The sequence below is a fragment of the Cinclus cinclus genome, chromosome 23 (assembly GCF_963662255.1).
Source record: "Cinclus cinclus chromosome 23, bCinCin1.1, whole genome shotgun sequence".
NCBI classification, from domain to species: Eukaryota; Metazoa; Chordata; class Aves; order Passeriformes; family Cinclidae; genus Cinclus; species Cinclus cinclus.
In genome coordinates this window covers 6,263,487-6,281,176 of record NC_085068.1, presented here as the reverse complement: position 1 = coordinate 6,281,176, position 17,690 = coordinate 6,263,487, and the positions used below count along the sequence as shown (strand labels likewise).

The 17,690-nt window shown below is 42.2% G+C and overlaps 1 protein-coding gene across 1 annotated transcript in view; it reads left to right on the top strand.

Annotated features, from left to right (window-relative positions):
- The window catches only part of PLCH2 (phospholipase C eta 2), a 33,589-nt gene that overhangs the window by 10,785 nt on the left and 5,114 nt on the right, over window positions 1-17,690 (top strand). Inside the window, exons 7-21 of the mRNA XM_062507447.1 lie at window positions 2,492-2,695; window positions 3,729-3,849; window positions 5,087-5,258; window positions 5,519-5,626; window positions 6,806-6,964; window positions 7,692-7,784; window positions 8,250-8,350; window positions 8,681-8,778; window positions 9,096-9,278; window positions 9,643-9,750; window positions 9,928-10,052; window positions 10,439-10,523; window positions 11,024-11,170; window positions 12,089-12,168; window positions 16,439-17,489. Coding sequence (XP_062363431.1) covers window positions 2,492-2,695; window positions 3,729-3,849; window positions 5,087-5,258; window positions 5,519-5,626; window positions 6,806-6,964; window positions 7,692-7,784; window positions 8,250-8,350; window positions 8,681-8,778; window positions 9,096-9,278; window positions 9,643-9,750; window positions 9,928-10,052; window positions 10,439-10,523; window positions 11,024-11,170; window positions 12,089-12,168; window positions 16,439-17,489 — 2,835 coding nt within the window. The remainder of the gene's footprint in view (window positions 1-2,491; window positions 2,696-3,728; window positions 3,850-5,086; window positions 5,259-5,518; window positions 5,627-6,805; window positions 6,965-7,691; window positions 7,785-8,249; window positions 8,351-8,680; window positions 8,779-9,095; window positions 9,279-9,642; window positions 9,751-9,927; window positions 10,053-10,438; window positions 10,524-11,023; window positions 11,171-12,088; window positions 12,169-16,438; window positions 17,490-17,690) is intronic.

Here is a 17,690-nt window from a genome sequence, read left to right as displayed (position 1 = left end):
GAGAAAAACAATAAGGAAAAAAAAAATCTATACAATGGCCTTACCTCAGAATGGATGATAAAATATTAGAGGCTTTATGGGTTTGGATAAGAGAGAGTCCAGCATGCTGACATTCTGCTGGTGTCTGCTACAGAGCTCCTGCTCAGGGGGAAGCAGAAGGTGAGGTCCTTTGGAGACAATTGGAAAAACCTTTGTGACCCTTAACCCCTGCAGCAACTATCTGGAAGTGAAGCAGAACAGAACAGACCCAATCTAGAGCTTAATTAATGCAGATTTCTGGTAACATCCAAAGAGAGGTGACTGAGGAGCTGGCAGGGGCACACTGGTGGGTTGGTGCTGACAAAGAAGGAAGAGCGGCTTAAAAATCATAAATCTGTGTCTGCATGTCTTTGTGTAGAGTTGAGACTTTAGATGTCTCCTGTCTCACAGAAAACAAGTCCAGTGTTGCCCTGGGGACTGAAATGCAGCAGCCATGGAAGCTGAAGCTGCCTGTTTATTCCTCAGATTGGTACAGCCCAGACAGGAGCATCCTGCCCACACTTGGCTGCACTTCAGTAGTAGTGAAATATCAGTACAGTGTTCTTTGTCCTTTCCTATTCATTCATGTGCCTGTACTGCCTTGTGTCCTCAGCTGTGCTGGCTTTTGTCATGGAGCACCTTGGACTGGCCTTTGACAATGGGCTCATTCACAGCCTTGCAAAGAAACCCTTTACCTTTGTCTGCTGATCAAAGTGACACCGAGCCAGTGCACCTTCCCTGAGTGTGACCACTGCAGTCCTGTGGGACACTCCGCTGACAGCACCTTCATTCTTTCTCTTAGGACTGATAAATCCAATTAGTGTGAACTCATTACAACCATCATCACATCATATTTTAACAAGAGCTTAAAGCAAACAATGGTGGTGTTGCAGCAGCTGCCCTCCCAGTGCTGGGTGGAATTAATCTTGCAGCAGCTGATTGGTTTGCTGGAAGAACTGATTACCTGCCATGAGTGCTTGGCTGTGTGTTTGCTGACACACTCTGTGCTCTATCCATTTTCCACGGTGGCTGCTCTGCCTTGGTTCATCTTTTGTTTTCACCCTGGCTCTATCACTGATTTGCTCATTGATCATGGTATGTGCTCCAAGAGACTTCAATATTCAGCTGGGCTGAGTTGAATTCCCTGGCACTGTATCCCAGTGTATTGTTCAAAAAAGTTTTGGCTGCTATTTGTGTTTATCAGGTCTTTTCCTTTAGTAAAACTTTCAACACAAAATGTATAGCTTAGAAGGACCATCATCAAGGTGGAATTTTATCTTCTCACAGTCAAAGTGTGTAAAGACCTTTGGAAGTTTTGCAGGATTTTTACGCGGGCACATTCATTTATGGAATGAGTGAAATGCCAGGAGAATTAGAAATCTTGAAGCAGAAACCTATTGACCAAAGGCATCATCACTGTCAGCAAAGCCAGGGTGTGAATGGGAATCTGAACCTTTCCTTGGTGGTGAAAGAAAATCCTTTGGGAGAGATTTGAATGGAAGTTACAGTAAGTGTCTGTGATATGTGCACAAATGTCTGCTGGAGGTCTGAGAGCAGCAATTTCACACAAAGATAAAACCATAACTTGCTAAAACTTTGCTTTTGAACAAGAGTAGTGATTGCAATACACACAGGGCCCAAGTGATGATGTCTGCAAGATTTACAAGCATCCCACTGCTCCAGAAAACAAATTCTTCTGGTATCATCACTGAAAGCCCCACAGAAAACTGATATTTCAGTATCAAGTCTGGAGTGAAATTTAGTCTCTGAAGTGACATTAGTGCAGTACTGCAGAGCTCCCCACTCCACAGGCAGATTTCTGTGTCATATCCAAATTAGAGAGCGTAACTTGTACAAGCCAATGTGTTCTGGTATTTTTTAGGAAAGAGGGGAGAGGAGAGGAGAGGAGAGGAGAGGAGAGGAGAGGAGAGGAGAGGAGAGGAGAGGAGAGGAGAGGAGAGGAGAGGAGAGGAGAGGAGAGGAGAGGAGAGGAGAGGAGAGGAGAGGAGAGGAGAGGAGAGGAGAGGAGAGGAGAGGAGAGGAGAGGAGAGGAGAGGAGAGGAGAGGAGAGGAGAGGAGAGGAGAGGAGATTATGTCTCTATGCAGCCCAATACTGTAGATCTTACAAGATTTCACTGAGGAGCAACTCCAGGATATGAGTGCAAATCTCTGGAGGCTTTTATATACCTTGTGACCCAATGTCCTAACAGAATACTTTGACACAAGTTATAAGCCTAAGAAGTTTGGATTAAGTAGACATATTTTTCTTAGGAAAGGCAGAGCAGGAAAATGTACAAAGCAATGAGAAAAGCAATAATTTCTCTTGGTCATGGTGACAGTTTGGGTGTAGTGGTGCTATTTCTTTATCTTAAATATGCTGGTGAGTATAGGGATGCATTTTAGGCTGGTTTTAGGAAGATTACAGCAACAAAAAGGATGAAACTATATTATTTACAGTGTTGTTTGCTGACAGGTTTCACCAATTACATGCGGAGTCCATCGGGGGACATATTCAACCCAGAGCATTACCAAGTGAACCAGGACATGAGCTACCCTCTGAGTCACTATTTCATTACCTCTTCACACAACACCTACCTCATGGGAGATCAGCTGATGTCCCAGTCCAGGGTGGACATGTATGCATGGGTGCTGCAGTCTGGCTGTCGCTGCGTGGAAGGTAAAGAGCAAAAAGGAGCTGTCAGTGGGCTCTGTAGTCTTGTTTCTCCTCTCTGAAGAAAGATTTGTGACTTCTGCAGGACATGGGAATTGGGGAGAGAAAAAAACCTGGGAAAATGGTGTCTTTTCATAAAGAACAACAAAATAATGTTGTGGTAGAATGGAGGAATTTTCTTGAGCATGGAAATAAGACAGACATTAGAGGAATGGTGTTGCTGGTAGTGAGGAAAAAAAAAAGTAAAACTCCTGTTGTAGAGAGAATGCTGATATTGGACAGAATGCACTGTGCTTGTCCTACCTAGCCAAGTGTGTGACAACCAGACTGGTAAATATGGCAGATTTCCTGCCACGCTGAAGAGGAAAGTGGTTATTTCTGCTCAGGGAAGTATTCTGTGAAATGATGGCAATCTCTGCAGTGACCAGGAAGCCTTTTTGTGCAACCCCTTCTGATCCCTGCTGCCTTTCTGAGACATTGCCCGTTTCATAATCATCTTTAATGTTCTGACCATCAAAGTGTTTTCAGAAGGCAAATATGGTTTACTCGGGTTGGACTGTGGATGCTGGCTTCAGAGAAGTAAAACATTTCATGGAAATGTGGTAATAGACATGTATAGAGTAAGGCAAAATCCAGGGTGGGCTGGGGATGACCAGCTCTTGGCTTGGCCTGTGGTGTGAGCAGATTGGCTGAGAGTCTCTGCTTTCCTTTTCAGGTTCAGCAGGAGCACAATGAAAGCAATGCTCTGCTCTGTCATCAGTCTCCCTGTCATAAACTCCTCAGCACTTGTTGAAAGAGTTTCTTTGCTTGGGGCTTTCTCAAACAGTGGGAACAGTCACCCAGTCCCAGCACAAGTCAAGGCCAGAAGGTTCCTTCTCAGGAAGGATGTTCAGCACAGTGAGGGTGGGAATGAACCTGTGCCCTGCTTTGGAGACATGGCTGGCTGGGCTGCTGAAGGGAATTTCAGGGTCTTATGGTCTCCTACAGATGGTGGCCCAGGTTTTCTGCTCTGATGGGTGTCATTGTTTCTGTCCTACAGTTGACTGCTGGGATGGGCCAGACGGGGAGCCAATTGTCCACCATGGATACACCTTGACTTCTAAAATCCTCTTCAAAGATGTGATTGAAACTATCAACAAATATGCCTTTATCAAGAATGAGTATGTATCCAGCCTGCCAATCTTTGAGTCTCAGGGCTATGAATGGGAGCATTCCCTGTCATCCTTGTACAGGGAGTGAATAGCCGACCTGTTCCAGAATTCCAGACAGAATTTGGAGTTGTTTTCTGGGGGGAAATCCTTCAGAAAGAAACACCAAGGTGAAACTGAGTAGGGGCATCCTGCACAGAGATGTGAAGCTGGCTTTATTGAACTTGTACAACATCTGAAGAACAACAGGTTTTACCAGGGAATGCTTTTAATGAAGGGCTGACAGTTGAACCACTTTGTCTCTCTGGATGTGCACTCTGGTGCTGCCAAGGCTACACCTGGGTTCTCCAGGGATAGGAAACAAGGCAGGGAATAAAGAATCCAAAGAGACAGTAACCTGATTGTGGACAAAGCAGAGCATTCATCAGAAAGTGGTTATTTTCCCTACAGGTACATTGCTCAGAAAATCAATATTATTCATGGGAAGTTTCATATACCTTGGCAGTTACTGTTCTCTTCCTCCACAAACAGTCAAAATGTCTGTGCCAACCTTTTTTTTTTCTTTTAAATAGAAATTACTTTATCACTGTAAATTTTTTCCAGTAGCTCCCCCAAAGCAGCCCATCTGCCTTTACAAATAGAGCTAAACTTGCACCAAATTTTCAGACCAGGCAAACTTCTTGTGAGCCTGAGATTTTTTTGCAGTTTGACTGAAGTAATGGTAAACAAATCAATGGCAGTGCTTCTGAAATGGTTCAGTTCTTTTAAGCCTTCACAAAAATGGTAACTGGGACCACATCATCAACTGTTGGTCCTTGTGTGGCTGAAAGCCTTATTTTTCCTGATAAGGAGCTAATGAAGGCCAGATGTCAGGATAGAAATAATTGATTTTTAATTAATGAATCCGTGATAGTTCAGTCCTGCAAAACTCCTTTATAGACTGGCTGTTGTGCTGATCTTAAAAAAGCATCATCTCTAAAGAGAAATCCATCTTCAGTGTGGTTTCACATGGCACTGACTACACTGGAGTAGATGTTCCACAAGTCTTTTCTTAACCAATCAGTCGTTGTTCCTTTGCCAATAATAATAAACAATAAATGAGAACAGTAAAACTAAAACTAGAAACAACACTCTCTGTCTTTGTAGAAGAGGCTTTGTCTTCAGGTTTATCTGTATGACACTGCTCTGTTAGTGAGAAAAGTCTTCAGGCTGTAAGAGCCAAATTTGCAGGTGATGCTTGTCCTTGCAGGTACCCTGTGATCCTGTCAATTGAGAACCACTGCAGCATCCTGCAGCAGAAGAAAATGGCTCAGTATCTTATAGAAATCCTAGGAGACAAACTGGATCTGTCTTCTGTGCACAACGATGACTCCACAAAGCTCCCTTCACCAGCAAGTCTTAAAGGGAAGATCCTGGTTAAGGTAAACACCTGCTTCATGTGTCCTTTCCCTCCTCTTGTTTGTGATGATGATGATCTCTGCCTGGTTATCACTGCACCCAGACTTAAATCATTTCACAAAAAGCAGATCTTAGGAAACTGCTACTTGAGGCTCAGAACAAATGTCTTCTTAGTCAGTAAGAACCTGGAAAGAACATGCTGTGAATAATTTGGGGTTTTTTAAGAATATGTCATAGCAAGAGCTGCATGCTCCCCTGTCTCTGTAATAAATTTATCTTCTAGGGCAAGAAACTTCCAGCCAACATCAGCGATGATGCAGAGGAAGGAGAAGTTTCTGATGAGGACAGTGCTGATGAGATTGATGATGACTGTAAACTAATGAATGGAGATGTAAGTGAAGTGCCCATTCGAATGTAAATGTCTGTCAAGGCTTCCCATCCCAGTGAGAGGAAACCTTGTAGGAGTTCTCTGGATCGTGGCTGTGGTCTGATCTTTGGGATTCATCACAAGTGGTTCAGGTTCTCAACCTTCATGGGGGCAGATTGACAAAAGTGCATAGGAAGCAGAACCTGTTCTAGGGGTAATGTTTCAAGTTTAGAATTTTAATGAGTAATAGCTCGTGATTCTTCAGTGCATCACTGTGTACTTCCCCTAAAATGCAAAAAGAAAGAAGAGAAAATATTCTACTTACATCAAGTTGTGGTCATTTTTACAGAGCATCCCATTGCTTTGCTGAATGTTGGGCTTGGTTGATTTTTACCAAAAGGAAAATCTCTGCTGTCTTCAGTCTGAAAATCCCTTATTTCTTCATCCTTTTTAAAAGTTCCCTTTTTTGTCACTTTAATCTTCTGGCAAGTTCCGCTGCACCTTGCAGAAACAATACAAAACACAGCAAAAGCATTTAATGGCATAAACCAGATTACCTTGGAGAGAGTTTGCATTCTCAGTCCTCTCTCCCTCAGGCTATTTCCTCATTTTGTATTATAGATCTGATCCTTTTCATCTAAAAGTGAAACTTCTTTGTGAATAAGACTAGCAAAGGAGAAAAATAATTTCTTTGCTTTTTGGAAGTTATTGCATGTTAGCATATCACTTTTCAGTATTTTACAGCACCATCTCTGTTATTAACAGTTCGCTTTGCTGACATTTACTGATGCTTTAAATTTGAGATTTGCTACACCTGGTTTGCTTTCCAAAATGAATTTTTGAAGAGTTCAGAAAATCAGAACTTGTTTCATGACAAATGTAACTGAGAATTCTTGAGGCCTACTGTGAGAGCACTATCTGTCACCCCTTAAAAGACCTGAGTGAAAAAGAAAACTCTTGATTTTTATTTTTAGTTTTAGTTCCTCATTTCCCCACATGGGCCATGGTGTACACAGAGCAGGGAACAGGAGTTCTCTTGCATTTTGCCTTTGATCTGTTGAAAAGAGGATTCTAAAGCATCTCCCATCCATTCCTCCCAACAGATCCTGCACCTGCAGGGTGCTGCAGGGTCAGCCTGGACATGGCATGGGATTCACGTGATGCTTTTTTCATCACTTTAATGATTTAATGTTTTGTTTGCAGGCATCTGCTAACAGGAAAAGAGTGGAGAATATAGCGAAGAAAAAACTTGACTCACTAATAAAAGAATCCAAAATCCGTGACTGTGAAGATCCAAACAATTTTACAGTTTCCACTCTACCATCCTCAGGAAAGGCTGGGCTGAAGTCTGATAGTAAGAAGGTGAATTTATGTTTAATTGTACTTGTGTTTCATTAGTTTACTAAATATATCTTATATTATTGACTTCAGCTTCATAGCTGAATTCATGCAGTTCATGATGGTGCCAGGTGAATATCACTGTCAGATACACAAACTATTTATCTTGCTCACACAGCAATTGGAGCATGAAATGTACTCTGAAATGACTTTTCAACAGGAAAAATTTGATTTTCCATTATAAAAACTGCTTATGAAAGTTGGGCTCTTTTTGTTACTCATTTCTCTATATTCTATGCATTTTCAATATATTTTAATTTTATATTACCTCTAATTTATAAAAATGTACCCAGCCCACAGACTACACTTCATGAGGCTGAGGCGTTTTCATTTTAGAGTTTAGAGCCACAAAAATTTGGGAAGATTGTTCCACACAAGTGAAAAACAGTGGATATCTGCCAATAATAAGCAGGTGTAATAACCAGGGATTAAAACTAAACTAGGGATGAGGACTGAAAATCAGCTTCCCAAAACATTCTGTGGGGCGAGTTTGGTTTTAAACCCAACACTTTACTCAACGTATCAGAGCTCTTGTGAGAGCCACTACAAGGCCAAGGCTTGACAAACCCTTTAGCAGAGGTGTTACCCAGAATAGTCAGTGCTAAAACCCCCTCCTGTTTGTGCTGACATCCAGAGACTGTCTGAGCACTCTGTTCAAGCTCCTGTGTTCTTCTCTCTTTGGTTGCTTCAGAGTAAACTTGAGGATGATGTGGAATCCGGGGAAGATTTCAGTGCCAGCAAAAGGCACAGCCGGTCACTCATGGGCAGCTTTTCCAAACGCAAGGTGAGCCCCTGGCAGGGTGAGGTCTGCACCAGATCTTGGATTCTTGGAGGGTTTTTTATTTTTGCGTGCAGTGGAGAGGAATTTCATAACTGCAACATCTGCAGCACCTCGCTCTGAGGCTGTTCACTGAACAGACAGGCTGGGGAGCTGCTTATCACTGTGCATAACAACACAGATTCAATTTACATGAAGGTCTGAGAGAGTCCAAGATCTAACTGAGAACCACAAAAAATATTTTACACCTTTTATCTGAGGATCTGTGCTTCCTTTTTAACAAGGCTCAGACCTTGGGCTGAGTTTTCTCTATGTGCAAATTCTGCTACAGAGCCGAGTGTTACGAAAGCTGTCATTTTCCATTTTCTCTAAGTAACACACTCATTGGCATAACAAAGCAGAATTGTAGCCAGATGCTCAAACTTTGATTACACAGTTATGATATTATGATTTTATTTCCCTCTGGCACAGAAAAAAGGAAGCAAATTGAAAAAGGCATCAAGTCTGGAAGAGGGTGAAGATGATTCGGATTCTCAAGGGAATTTAGCTGGGAGCTCTGTACATTGCAGCAGGTTTGTTAACCAGTGATTGGACAACTTTGTTGCTAAAATATGCCTGCATAAATGCATAACCCACTAAATAGGTTTGCTTCTGGTCTAAATGTCAGTTTGTTGGTGGCTGCAGGCATGTGACAGGAATGTGGGGAGATGCAATATCTGCCACAAAATCACCAGAATGATCTCTTGGTGCTGTTCAGACTAATCAGCAAAGCATAATGGACCTTTTATGAATCTTGAGCTCTTACTGTCCAGTATATTTCTTTACCCTGATTTATTTTTAAAATATGAAAGGTAACATTTACCCCTTAATTGGTGGGAAGTTAATTTGTTTTATCTTTCTAGGGTAAACCGACAGAAGAAGACAATGAAGCTGTCCAGGGCCCTGTCTGACCTGGTGAAATACACGAAGTCTGTAGGCATCCATGATGTTGAAACTGAAAGTAAGTTGAACTAAAAGTTTGGTGAAAATAATGGCTACACAAAGAAATGGAAAGCTTTATGTTCTTAATGTATATTTTCATTAAAAGATGACTTCTTAATGAAGACTCAGGTCATCATCATATTCAGCTTCACTTTCCTAACCATAACTGCACAACAAGCAGTGTCTGCTGTAATTTAAGGAAAACAGAGTTCCCTCTGAGTGGCATGTACTGAAATGATGCTCGATAGTTAAAAGGAACTAATGCTATGCACTTTTGAAAGCTTTATCTAGATAATAAATAATGAATAAGGAGATTACCTCTAATCTCCTCTGCAGTCTCTTCCAGCTGGCAGGTTTCATCTTTCAGTGAAACCAAAGCCCACCAGATCCTGCAGCAGAAGCCAGCACAGTACCTACGCTTCAACCAGCACCAGCTGTCCCGCATCTACCCCTCCTCCTACCGAGTGGACTCCAGCAACTACAACCCCCAGCCTTTCTGGAATGCTGGCTGCCAACTTGGTGAGCAGAAAGGAAACTTATTTATTTTTTGTTTTATTTTGGGAGGGTTGTTTTAATAGGAGCGCTGGAATCACCCCTTAGGACAATCTGAGTTCTCTGCTTATCCAGCTTTGCTGACTGTTGAATCCTCCTTGTTACTGTCCCTGGATTGATTGCCTTGAACATGTCTCTTACATGCAAGGAGTTGCCTGGTAAATGGAATTAAATGGACTTCTCAAATGAAAGAGGGCTTCAGAGTTCAGCTGCTTCGGAGAGATTCTCTCCCTGAAGCTGTAATATATGTTATACAAGAGAATTATTTTCCATAAGATTGTTTGCATCTAAGAAGTCAAACTTGAATCTGATATATATTTTTTTTTAATAGTTGCACTAAACTACCAGTCAGAGGGGAGAATGCTGCAACTGAACCGGGCCAAATTTAGTGCCAATGGGAACTGTGGCTATGTCCTCAAACCAAACTGCATGTGTCAAGGTAAGGAAAACCAGCAGAACCAGTGGATCACTGATTACTTGACAGGATTGAGCGTGGGCCTTGTTACAGTTTATTTAGAGATGCATTTCTGATGCCAGAAGCAAACCAGCCAGAAGGTATCTGTAATTCAAGTCATGCTGCACTTCTCTCACATTATAAGACTCTTCATTCTTACAGGTGTCTTTAATCCAAATTCTGAAGACCCACTGCCTGGTCAATTGAAGAAACAGTTGGTTCTAAGAATTATCAGTGGTCAACAACTTCCCAAACCACGTGATTCCATGCTGGGAGACAGAGGAGAGGTATGGGACAGCTGTGATTGTTGTTTTGTGATGTAGAAGGATTATTTCCATACTGGCTGGGCTGAGGATGAGGATTTCACATCCTGCAGTTACTTGTCAGGAGACAGACATGAGTAAATTAGGTCATGAACATCCTACATCTTCAGGTGGTTTTCTTCACTTTTAAGCATCACAGCAGTGGTTTGATGGTTTTCCTCCAATTGCCAACACAGCACTTCCAGGAGAAGCCAAAACAAAAGGGAGAGAGATCTTATCAATTTAATAATCCACTCAGGACCAATAATTACCCAGACATTAATGTACAGTGCCCATTTTGTAAAAGTCATTTGCTTGGGTTTCATCTTTGTCACTCTTTTTTTCAATATTTATTACTTTTTGTTTTTCAGATCATAGATCCATTTGTTGAAGTAGAAGTCATAGGCTTACCTGTTGATTGCTTCAAAGAACAAACCAGAGTAGTTGATGATAATGGTAAGATTATCTGGGATTTAAGGTTTTTATGGTTGAAACATCCTCTTTCAGGCAAGTTTTTTTCATAAGAATAGGAGTAGATAAGATTTGATGCCTATTATGACAAAGCACTGAAAATTGGATTTCAGCATTTTTAATGTTAATTAGACTTGGATTTCGACTTGTTTGAGTTGGTATAAATATGCTGAAGGTCTTGATGTGAAACAAGATATTTATTTTCTCATTATGTGTGAGAGAAGGGTATTTTGAGCTTGCTGTGCAAACAAAAGGCAGGTTGGCCAAAACCCCTGCTGAAAACAAGGCCAAATTTAGGTAAGAACCAACTCTGTTCCTTGCAAATCCTTGTGCTGCTCCTTTTGGGAGTCCTGGATTTTCCAAGAACAACGATCAATCCGTCAGGAAAACTAGAATGACGCTGCAGCTTAGGCATTCCCTGTGCAGGCAGACTTGTTGTTTCTTGTGAATGAGATCCCATAAATGCTGATTCCCCCCCTTGCCAGGTTTTAACCCCATGTGGGAGGAGACGTTGGTGTTCACAGTGCACATGCCAGAGATTGCCTTGATCCGGTTCCTCGTGTGGGATCACGACCCCATCGGGAGGGATTTCATCGGGCAGAGGACAATAGCCTTCAGCAGTATGATGCCAGGTAAGAGAAAGGTGACATCCCAAAATTAGTGGGCTGCGGTTTGGTTTTTTTTCCTGTGAAAAATGGAAATTAATGTTTCTGCTGCAGAAATTTCTAGTTAGAACAAGAGATTGGAGTTTGGGCCCTGAGTTCTCTGCCTTAGTCAGCTACTGACTGATACGGTGATGAAGACTAAATCAGTTAACTCTAGATTTTTGGGATTAGATTTTGCAAAGATGGGGTAAGATTGTTAAGGAGGGTGGGTAAATACTGCGGGCTTGGCAGGCTGCTGTACAGAATCTTTACTCCTTTAGTGCTTTTTCCTCTCTTTCTTCACACCAGTTTTTGAAAAAACCTCTAGAGTTTTGCTTAGTTTTATGACTATGAGTAGTAATTTAACACAGAATAGAAAGTTACCTCTTCTAATGATGGGATCCAGGGTATTAAATGCCATTTTCTGACAGTTTCCTCTTTCTGTTTTCAGTTCAGTCTTTCACATTAAAACTTCTTGTGTATGTATTTTTCCTTCCTTTCAAAGCAAAGAAAAACGTTTGTGTTTAGCTTAGAAACCCAAAACAACCAGTCTCAGTAAACTGAACTTGGATGAAAGGTTAGCAGTCTTAATAATGGACTGAAATTCCAGAGGAGGGAACGTGGTCAAGTTTAAATCCTGGATTGACAGCAGCAATAATGAACCCTGGATGAAACAGGACACAGCTGTTTTATGAAATCGTGACAAAAAATGGGGGTAAAGTTTGCAAGTGGTGTGGCTCAGGTACCTGAGTGTGACAAGGTGATGCTCCAGCCCAGATCCTCACTGCGAGGAGGAGCTGGGAGAAACCTGCTCGATCTGTTCTGCTGCTCACAAAAGGGAATTCTCCAGCTGTTCCTCCTGTGACCTGTGCCAGCCCCGTGCCAGCTCTGCTCCCTCTGTTTCAGGTTACAGACACGTGTACCTGGAAGGCATAGAAGAGGCTTCCATCTTTGTGCATGTGGCTATAAATGACATCTGTGGTAAGGTGAGTGTCTCTGTGGTGTGTAACACCCCCACAGGAGCTGCCAGGATCTTGTATCACACCAGGGAAGCTCAGTGGGTGATGGTCCAGGCTGACGGTTTTGTTCACTTAGAGTAAAATTTATCTCTGTTCTTGTCATGGTAGCCTGAGAGTTTTTTGAATATCCACAAAGATAAAGGCAAATCATAGGGAAAGTTATAAAAGAGATTCTTGCAGTGCCTTTTTGAGGAAGTCACAGGGGAAGGTTATTTCACTGCAGCACACACATTTATATAAATAATGTGATTGTGTCCAGTCCTGTGAGTGCACCTTGCTGAGCTGAAGGTTACACACATTAACCCTGAGCACTTGTTCCCTGCAAAGCTGATGCTATAAAGGCTCTGCCTGATGTTTTGGCATTTTACATTTAATTAAATTCTTCAAGCTTATTAGCTTTGGATTTTTTTTTTCCGTAATAACTCTTAAAATGCAGAGGAAAGGTAATGCTAGTAATAGTTGGACATTTTTACACTCCTTGCCTGTTTTTAAGGGTGTGTTTACTTCACATGCAGGAAATAAACAACTCTCAGGGTGCCACACCTCAATTTCCACGAAAGCAAAGCCCTAATTTTAGACTTTTCCTAGGCCAGATAAAAACGAGAGACCCCCTGTCCTCTCAGTGCAGTGTTGTGTGCTGTTAATATCAATGAAATTCAGGTACAAAGCACCTGGCAGGGCTTGAGGATCTCAGTTTGTCCCGCAGGAGTGAGGTGCAATATCAGCATCACGACAGCAGGAGGAGGCATCCAGCGGGCTGGGAATGCCCAGGTCCTCCTGCCAAGGGCAATTCCAGCAATTCCTGAACAGGAAAACAGCAGTTTTTAACTGCTAGACTTTAATCACCGCTTAGTTACTTAACTCCATCAGCTTCCAAGTCGCTGCCCTTGCCAGCAGTGTTTAATGGAAGGGACAATGTTCATCCTCTGTGAATATTTGAAGTATTTAATATTCAAACCTCCTTTGGTAAATTCTCTAGGTTTAGCCTGAATTTCCTAGCCTTTCATAATTATTTGCTCTTACTGACTTCTTCACAAGTGACTGGCTGGTGGTAGTTTGCAGAAAGGCAACCTGTCTATTTAAACTGTGGCAGGTTTTTTGGGACGTAGATTTTCTTGGTGTTGCCTAATTGTTTCTCTTTGTCACTACAGTCTCTTTGGGTTTGCATGTGTTAAGAAGTGATGTGCACTGATAAAATAGAAGGATTTGGAAGGAAAGCCTGTATGTGTTGTGGGATTTTTTTTTTTTTAGGTTTTGTTTTGTTTTGGTTCTGTTTTGTTGTTGTTGGTTTTGTTATTTTTTTTTCAATTTTTAATAAAAACTACTGAAAATGTGGAACAAATATTGCATGACCCTTTCTGGTTTGCTCTGTCTGAATCACTTTTTGCTTTTATTTTCGGTTAACAGAGTGCTGTCCAAATTAGAATTTTTCCTTTCTTCTCTCTTAATTACGGACAGAAAAATCACCCCAGTTATCAGCCTGGTTTTACCTATTCTTTACTAATCCAGACTTTCTAATGCAAACATTTACATTTTGGGACTTTTATGTAAATGGAGATATTCCACCAGCTCAGTAGCTTGGTATTACTAAAACAGTCTTAGAATTTTTTTTCACCTTAACTTGTCTGTGGAATCTCTTTCAGACTGCTCTGTTTCCTGGAAAGGCTTTTCTTTGTTTCTGTCTCTTCTGTGGTCTGCTCATGTACTGCAGAATTTCTTGTGGTTTTTCTAGATGTGCCTATCTCTGAGATCCTCCCTCACTGTTACTCTGCCTTTACTCTGTCTGTTTGTGATTTCAGTGGGCTTCTCTATGTCAAAAAAGTCTCCTTTTAGAAGCAGAGCGTTTTTAGACGCCTTGAAGGTACCCCTCCTGTCCCAGGGAGGTGCAGACACCACCACACACCTGCATGCCTTGAGCTGGTAGCTTCATTAGCATCAATGTCTCCTTGTTAGCGTTTCCCAGCTCTCCAACTCATGGAACATGAACTGTGACATTTAACTGGGTCATTGACAGCCAGAGAGCCCTCCCCTGTGAAGCAGATCCAGGATCAAAGTCCTGCCATTCTCCCCTTCCCTGAGCTTTTCCCTCTCCTGCCTTTTCTCTTGAGGGCTATAATTTAAACCCCTCCTTTCACACGAAAAAGAACCTTGACAGTGAATCATTTGCTAAATTGTGGGAAAGCCTCTTGTGCTGTTTTTCAAGTCTGCTTTAGAGAGTGAAACAGCGCTGTAAAAGCTGGGCTGGAAGCTGAAAGCACAATGTCCTGGATCTCCCTCAAAACTGCTCTCTTTTATTTTTTTCCTTCTTTTAAAATTTTTTTTTTCCCCTTCCAAAATAACCAAATCTGCCTTTGGGTTCTTGAATCACTCCATTGATTCAAGCAACAGTGTCCAGCTTAACAAAGCTGCACCAAACAAGCCAGAACGACATCTGGGGCCCTGCACTGCGTGTCACCCATTCCATCAGTGCTTCCCTTTTCTTTTTGGTGGATATTATTTGTCTGTGTTGTTTGTATTACAATTTTTTCTGGGTTTTGCAAATATTGTCTGATTTTTATAGCAATAAATTCGTGTACTTGCCAACTTGTCTCCCAGTAATCCAAGCAGACTGTTCAATAGTCGGGCTGTCACAGAAGATTTTTCCAATATTTAATATTTGCCTTGCATGGGAAAAATCAAAACCCACCATCTTTATCTTATCCTAAAGGTAATTTCTGATAATGCCTTACTCACACTGGAAATTGGCACACGATAACTAAATTTCAGTCAATTATAATTGCCTAAATATTTTATAAAAAAATAATATTATGAACAGTTCTATCGGTCGTTGTGTCAGCCGAATAAACCTTGGTCCCACATGGCAGCTTAGGCAGGACATGGGGGTAAAAACTTATAAAGCTCTTATCCCAGGCTCAGTGCACAGGGCAGCCAATTTCTGTCCATTAAGTCCTGCACAGCAGAATTGGAAATCCACAAGCATGCACTCAAATATTTATCTGGGGGTGAGAGACCATTGTAAGTTAAATGAGACACTTCTGTGTCGTTGTTTGGCACTGCAGAAATGTGGCCTCATGTGATACCAGAGGGCAAAACTGGAACTGACAGCGAGTGCCAGCAAGTGTGGCTGCTGGTCAGGTTCTGTCATGGGCTTCTTAAAATGCACTTCAATCATGACATGCCCTGGGTTTATTCATTCTTGATGCTACAGCTGCTCAAAAGTCTGATCTAACTGGGAAATAAAGAGAACAAAGGGGGAGAAGTAGATTAAAAGAGAAATGGCTTTCTGTGCTTCAAGTGATCTCTGTGCACAGAGCAAATCAACTGTCTCAGGCATCAGCCTGCTGCTTCAAAAGTTGGCAAGTACAGCTGGAATGTTTGCAGGAATGCTGGAACTCTGTTTCATTGAAATGTAAATCAGTTGTATGGTGGTGGGAGATTTATGCTGGTGAATTTATGTGTTTAATGCTTAAATAACTACTGAAGACTATGGAGAACTGTATTATGACACTGACTAACTTCCCTTGTTTATAGTGTGTTTCCTCAGTGCTGAAAACATACACGAGTGTCTTGGGATAAGTGTTGTATGGTAGGAAAAATGACCAAAGTGTAATCACAAGGTAGAAATTAAAATATTCAATCATATTTTGTGTGTGTGTAGTTAACTGCTGTTCATGACAGTGCTCAATTCAATTGAAGTGTAGATCTCCTTTATACTGAAAAATTATTCTATTTTATGGTCAGTGTTTATTTCCCAGCAGTTCCTAGAAAATGCATTTACAGCAAGAACTTTAAATACATCTGCTTTGGGTGAAACTGAGAAACTCTTCAGCTTTCAGAATGAAATCCTTGTAGACAGAAGTATTTAGGTTTTGTTTTGGTTTTGTTTTTGCTTTTGTCTTTTCTGTAGCTCTAATGTTTATATAGATGTTGTAAGTAGTTACATGCTAGAACGAAAATTATGGCAAATACAGGGATAAGTGTAGCTGGAAAATGTTATCTAAAAACATAGCTGAGAAAAAAAAAAGAGAAATGTGTTACTTCACAAGGCTGCTGTTAGTGATTTTTTTTCCATTTTTAATGCCTGTCCTATTTCTGGGTTAGTTCTCGTACTGATGGTAGGAATACAGCAGGAGACTCTGTATGTGAATGATCTATTGTTCCTGTGCCCAGAGGAAGAGCTTTACATTTTTCATAAGGGACTTTTTATATTTTTATTGTTTTCTTATTTCTTTTGCAGGCCAAACAAGCTCTAGGTCTAAAAGGGCTGTTTCTCAGAAATCCAAAGCAGGCCTCTCTGGACAGTCATGCTGCTGGGCAGCTCCATCGCAAACATTCCTTTAGCAGCCACATCCTGAGACGGACAGCCAGTGCACCCACCAAGAGCCAGAAGAAGAACAAGAAGGGCTTTCCTGAAATTGCTTTTGACACAAAGGACAGCAGCTCTGCAGGGGCTGGAGAAGGGCGGGAAGTGGAAGCTGCCTCCCAGCCTCGCTTTGTGCAAGAGCCAGAGAGTGCTTCCCCATCCCCAGCTCCCCGAGACGGTGCCGCTGGGGAGGCACCTGGCAAGGGCTTGAAAGGTAAGGCCCAAGGCTCTCCCAGAGGGCCAGGGCAGAGCTGTGCCCACCCCGGGGCTCCTCTCAGCGAGCCCTTGCCCAGGGCACACAGGGTGAGGCTGCAGGAGCCCCAGGGAGAGAAGCAAAGCGTCTTCGCCCGCTGTGCCATCAACAGCTCGGGCAGGATCGGAGTGGCCACCAACTGCATGAAATGCATGATTGGCTCCAAAGAGAGCCCTGACCCAGAGGGGCCGTGGAGTGACCACCCTGGCAGGCCCATTGCTAGAGACCCCCTGCACCCTGGGCAGGGCAGCAGTGCAGAGGAGAGGGTAGAGCTCAGGACCTGGGTTGTCAGAGGGCAGCCCAGGCCACACTCAGAGTCACAGCCCTGCAGCAGCCCTGGAACTGCAGGTGATCTGACAAGGAGCACTCAGTCTTTTGTGACCCCAGGGAAGACAAGTGGTGACTCTAAGTGTCACGGAATGAAGGCTCATTCCCGGCGGTGGCAGTGCCAACCAGGTGGCAAGTATGGAAGCACTGTCAACTTGGTTGCAGCCAGCAATGGCTCTATATCCTCCAACTCCAGCAGTCTAGAAAGCCTTGGAAGCCCAGAATTCCCCAAGCACTGGTCTGAACCTTCTCGAAGGCAAGTGGGCACCCTACAGAGGGAAATGAATGCCTTGTTCGTTCAAAAATTGGAGGAAATTCGAAGTAAATCCCCTATATTCTTTACTGGTAAGACCAGATTTTCTTCACCCTTCTCCACTGTAGATCACATCATTGTCTCAGCTTCTGCATAGCGTCCTTACTTAGAAGCTCCTCTATGTTGTTTGGCTGTCAAGAGGTCTTTTTTATTTTTTTAATTATGGCAATGACAGAAAAAAAATCTGCATAAATATTTTATTTTCTTTTTGTAGATGTGTCTGGTTTAGATTA